The sequence below is a fragment of the Pectinophora gossypiella genome, chromosome 12 (assembly GCF_024362695.1).
Source record: "Pectinophora gossypiella chromosome 12, ilPecGoss1.1, whole genome shotgun sequence".
NCBI classification, from domain to species: Eukaryota; Metazoa; Arthropoda; class Insecta; order Lepidoptera; family Gelechiidae; genus Pectinophora; species Pectinophora gossypiella.
In genome coordinates, this window is record NC_065415.1 from 14,386,656 (window position 1) to 14,391,894 (window position 5,239).

General features: G+C 34.9%; 1 protein-coding gene across 1 annotated transcript; it reads left to right on the forward strand.

Moving 5' to 3' along the window:
- The first annotated feature begins 457 nt into the window (after window positions 1–457).
- On the forward strand, window positions 458–4,582 carry LOC126371323 (tubulin-folding cofactor B). Its single transcript, XM_050016629.1, has 5 exons — window positions 458–677; window positions 929–1,128; window positions 2,019–2,162; window positions 2,592–2,750; window positions 3,398–4,582. The coding sequence occupies exons 1-5, from the start codon at window positions 558–560 to the stop codon at window positions 3,513–3,515; spliced, it is 741 nt and encodes a 246-aa protein (XP_049872586.1). The 5' UTR covers window positions 458–557; the 3' UTR covers window positions 3,516–4,582.
- The last annotated feature ends 657 nt before the right edge of the window (window positions 4,583–5,239 follow it).

The window sequence follows — 5,239 nt, forward strand, 5'->3', positions numbered from 1 at the left end:
CCACCCTGTATAGTATGACAACCGTGGGCAGGCGTCATAAACTTATGATAACCCTGGAGTGATAATGAAATCATCTAAAAGCTGCTAACCCCGTTAAGGTCTGAAGTGGATGTAAGAAACCCGTAGACGACTGGAATAATAACAAGTTCTTAATAACTTCTTTCATAAAAAGTAACTGACTATAGAATGCAAAAAAATTAAATAAATATATATTTAATTTATTAAAAGGCTTTCATAAATGTTTATTTTTATTGGCATAGGCCAGTGTTAGAAAATTAATTAAATTACAGACTTTAAAAAATAATATTATGAGAAAGAAACTATTTCTAGATTAGAATGAAAAGAAAGACTAAGAGTACAGATCTCATTTGTATTACATTTACTTTGAAATTAAAAAATCTGCGTAGAGCAAAACGAATCACACTGCTGTTATTTGACATGTCACGTCAAAATCATCATAATGTCAAACGTCAAATAATTTCAATCTTTTGTGTTTTGTGTTGTTTACTGAAAAACAGAATTCTCGTCAGAAATCGGCTTGAATTATCCCGATTATTATGGAAGGTATTCAGGTTATAACCGCGGACTACGTGAATGTCCAAATAACCAAGTCGGACAGTGAAGATGCACCGGTCGAGAGGAGATTCAAAAAAGGAATCACTGTACTTGACTTTAAGGTTAGATGATTCACACATTTTACTGTTTGGTGATTTTTCTATCATAAGTAATGAATTAAAACAACTACGAATACGTTTATCGAATCATAAAATCTATTAAATTTCAAAATGTAGTCCTACTTTTCAATAATCTATAGGTATGATTTAGAACAGTAGTTACAAATGATTTTAATGGTCTTTCAATGCTCACAACATCAGAAAATTTTTCACCCTCTGGCGATTATAGGTCATGTCATTATACATTTCTTCAGACAAAACTGGAGCTGGTTACTGGTGGGTCTGCAGCCACAATGAAACTCAAGCTGTATGATAGCAAAAATAACTATGTTGGTGACATCGACAATGACAGTGCGCTGCTCGGCTCCTACCCCATTGACGATGGAATGCGGATACATGTCATTGATAAGTTCATGCTTGTCAAAGACTTCGATTCCAGTGATAGTACAGAGAGGTAAGGTGGAACTACTGAACTTTATCTCACAAATAAACTTGGCAAACATTGCTGAAACCAGCTTAAGTTATCAACAATTACTACCAATTTTTCTGCAATTACATTTTGCAATTAACTTAACCTAAAAAACATTAAAAAGAAGAGACTTCGGAGAACACCATGAACCCGTTTCCGTAATCCCGTTTTAACATGAAAGGATAGGTTGGAAAGCTTAATCAAATACACTTTCGCTTATTTTTTTTAAATCTTGTTATGTTGTGTTAGTTGTGTCAGTTTGGCCTCTGGCATAGGATTTGTAAAGTTTATTTATATTCAATACATTCATTCAAGATTTAATAGCTAGGCTCCTGTCTGTGAAGCTCTTTCCAGATTTGTTGTTTCTTTCCAAGTTTCTTGACATCCTAGTATGATGAGGTGTGAGCCTTTACAATTCAATATTCATTAAGAGATAGAAGGAAAGAGAGGAAGGAGAACAGTGTTGTGTCTTATAAATGAGGAATATAAAATTAAAAGGGATATTTTATTTATCTTCACCCCATTTATTTTCTCCTTTTTTACAAAAAACAAATGCACCTTTACACTCCAACCCCAATAATCACAGACAATCCTTTTTTATTTTAAACAAATAACTTCCTTATGTCAATAATTCATACCATAAACAACAAAATTTCCATTCATCCCTTCCATAGTATTCTCTCTTACTTTCTTATGAATTGTATGGTCCATTCCACTCACTTTCCTACATTATTATTATAAGCCTTCATTTCAGACATTTTTTTTTATTCCTACATAAATAAGTCAGAAATTGGTTTTTAATAGACAAGAATGGAGCAGGCTACACTGACAAGACCCTGGCTCTTAAATTAATGATGATGATTGTGTCTCTACAGGTTTCGCCTGTCAGAAGAAGAGTATGAGAAGAAGGGAGACACACTGCGCTCATTCCTGCAACGCAACAGGCTGGGCAAGTACAATGAGGATGAGATGAACAAACTGAAGGAGCAACAACAGAAAGAACTAGAAGAGGAAGCCAAGTGAGACTTTTAATAAAATCTTCTTTTAAATTCTATTTTCACGTTTTTTAAAAACCTTTTTAAAATAGACACAATTTTAAAAATAGAATGTCTTTAATGTATTTTTAAAATAAAACATATTATTTCCTGAATATTCAGTTATCAGGAAGCTTATTTCTTGGAATGTTTATTTTTCGGAATGTCCAATACCCGGAATATGCATCTTCTGGTACATCTGGGGGCTTAAGAAGGTCACATTGAAGCAATTCACCGAAAAATGCTATTTGATATTTGTTGACATTGTTCATTCGTTTTTATATGTGCAAATGTCAAATTGGCGCGGGTGGTATGGGGCCAGATTTCATAGGTGCAAGAAATCCGACTCAAGGGAAGCCAGTATTTCCTTGATATGATGGACTACCAATATGTAAAATATTGACCTACCCGCAGATACGCAGAGTCAGTGCTGGTGGGCGCGCGGTGCGAGGTCCGCGTGCCACAACAGCCGGTGCGACGCGCCACCGTGCGGTACAACGGCCCGCTAGAGGGCGCCAAGGGGTTGTGGATCGGCGTACAGTACGACGAGCCGCGCGGCAAGAACGATGGCTCGTGAGTGTTACAATAGAATACTATTTTTTATTTGTAGAAGCCTTCTAAATTTAAAAACTAAAATGATTAAAACATTTACTAGGCAAGTGTGCTCCTTTTAGGCCTCATCAAATTTCAAATACAAATTTAAATATATTTATTCCAGACGTTAACACATCCATAGGGGTTAGTATGAAAGGCAACTTAATAGCTAATGTTATTTTAATAATTTACTTATAAATAAGAGCTGCTTATAAACATCGTAACTCACCATTTAGATTCTGACAAATGCAAACATATTTTTTACTATTAAAAATATAATGTACCCAACAGGGCTATGCCTAAAAATTACTATGGATAAGTGGATTAAAAGGCGCTATTAGCCTCTCAGGTCCTACCTATTCTTAATAATAAAAGAAATGGTACCAAAAAAAAGAAAGGTTTAACATTGGTGTATAATTCGACAGAATTAAGTTGTGCGGGTTAAATCCGCGGAGGTCCGTGATGCTCTATGGGTTAAAAAGATGTTCTTTCATACTGTCTGTGGTTTCATAAATAGGCTGTTAATGTAACTACTCCACAAATACATAATTACATTTGCGACAAATCTACAATAAGTCATGTCAAAAAAACCTTATTTTCGTTTTAATTTCTTCCTTTCTTCGCAGGGTAAATGGCAAGCGATACTTCACGTGCCCACCAAAGTACGGTGGTTTTGTGAAGCCAGTGTATGTGACAGTCGGAGACTTCCCCGAAGAGGAATTTGACCTGGATGACGAGATATGAAGACGCACGCACCTTCTAGATGCTTTTGTAAGCAGGTCATGGGACTGTGAGACTTAAAAAAAATATTTATCAATACCTATTCGAAATACTGACAAAGCTTATAGACACAGCACTCGCCAATAATAATTTCGTTATGTAATGACTGTTTTTGCTGTGTTGGCTTAGTTACCCCAATAACGATTATGGGCGTGAGTTAGTTAAGCCTGTGTCTGCCTTTGTGTATAAAAGTCAAGAGGAAAAAGAACTTTCATAGTCCTATGAAACTGCTATGCTAAATTTTTATTGTAATCAGCACATTGAAGCTTGCGGGCAAGCTACATTTTATACCCTACCCTACAAATATAACATGATTAGAATGCCAGCAGGAGAGAGATATAGTACTGTCATGAGCAATATGTACCCACTTTAGAACCAAGTCGCATTAACATAGTTGATATTTTGTGAGACTTACAGTTCAATTCGTCCAAATAGTTAATGTGATATGGTACTAAAGTGTATACATATTAATGCTCGTAACCGTACATCGCCTTGCGTGAAAAAGACGAGAGTTTTGCCTCTTTCGCACTTACGGTATACAGCTTAGTACGAAAGAGACGAGAGGTACGCTATAATCATGTTACGCTATATAGGGTATAAAAGACATTATGTTTTAAAAGCTTTACTAATATACTAGGTTAAGGCCCATTTTTCTACAACATATCGAAACGGGTCGAAGACTGACAGAAAAATACAATCATGTAGTAGATAAAAATGTTCAGTCAGTCAGTCATGTTTGTATGTGGGTGATCTCTCATTTATTATTTTGAACTTTTTACTATGTATGCAATCGTGAAATAAATAAAAAAATTACACAAATAATATTGTAACGTGCAATATCTTATTTTGTATGTAAAAGAATAATCATGTTTACAAAATATTCGATATAATTTTCACATTCCAAACACAGAAATGTGGAGTTTTCTTTGAATACTCGTAATGCACGCGTTGTATGTATAACATAATACCTATTATGTAAACACATACATGTATTATGTATTACAGTAAATGTATTTTTATTAACATCAAAATTGACTTGTTTCATTATACCGACCTATATTTCCATTTTACTAGTTGATTCAAAGCGAAAGTGGTGTATCGTCAAGATAGAAGTCAGTGGAATTCCGTCGTATCTGCCTATTCCAATGGAAAACAAGCGTGATATTATCTAAGTATGAGCTCAAAGCAAGGCTCAAAAGTCAAACTCGCATTTAGTGGGGTCTCCCATGTGAGACAGTCTAATTTATTGGGGTTTTGAACTATTGATAGTTAATAAAAAAACTAACGATAGTTAGTCACTATCGATTTTCGAAAATATAGTCGGAATTATAATATAGGTGTACCAGAATCTGATGGCAAATGGGGAAATAAAATTTCTATAGTAAGCAACACTCGGGTAATTGGATGAAAACGTCTTGATACTTTTTATTTTTGGACATTATATGGACATTATATAAAGTACTTATTGTATGCAATACAGTATTGCTTTCGTTCTATTTTTTGCCCTGTCGTGTCCAGTATTGTCCGCCCGGTCGTCTTGTGAACGCTAACGCCTGAATGTGAGTTTGTCTGTTTATCCACTCATCACGTCAAAACTAAGCAACGGAACGACTTGAGATTTTGTATGGAGATAGATGGAATGGAACATAGGTATGCTATTTTTTATCCAACCTCTAGATTCCAACAGT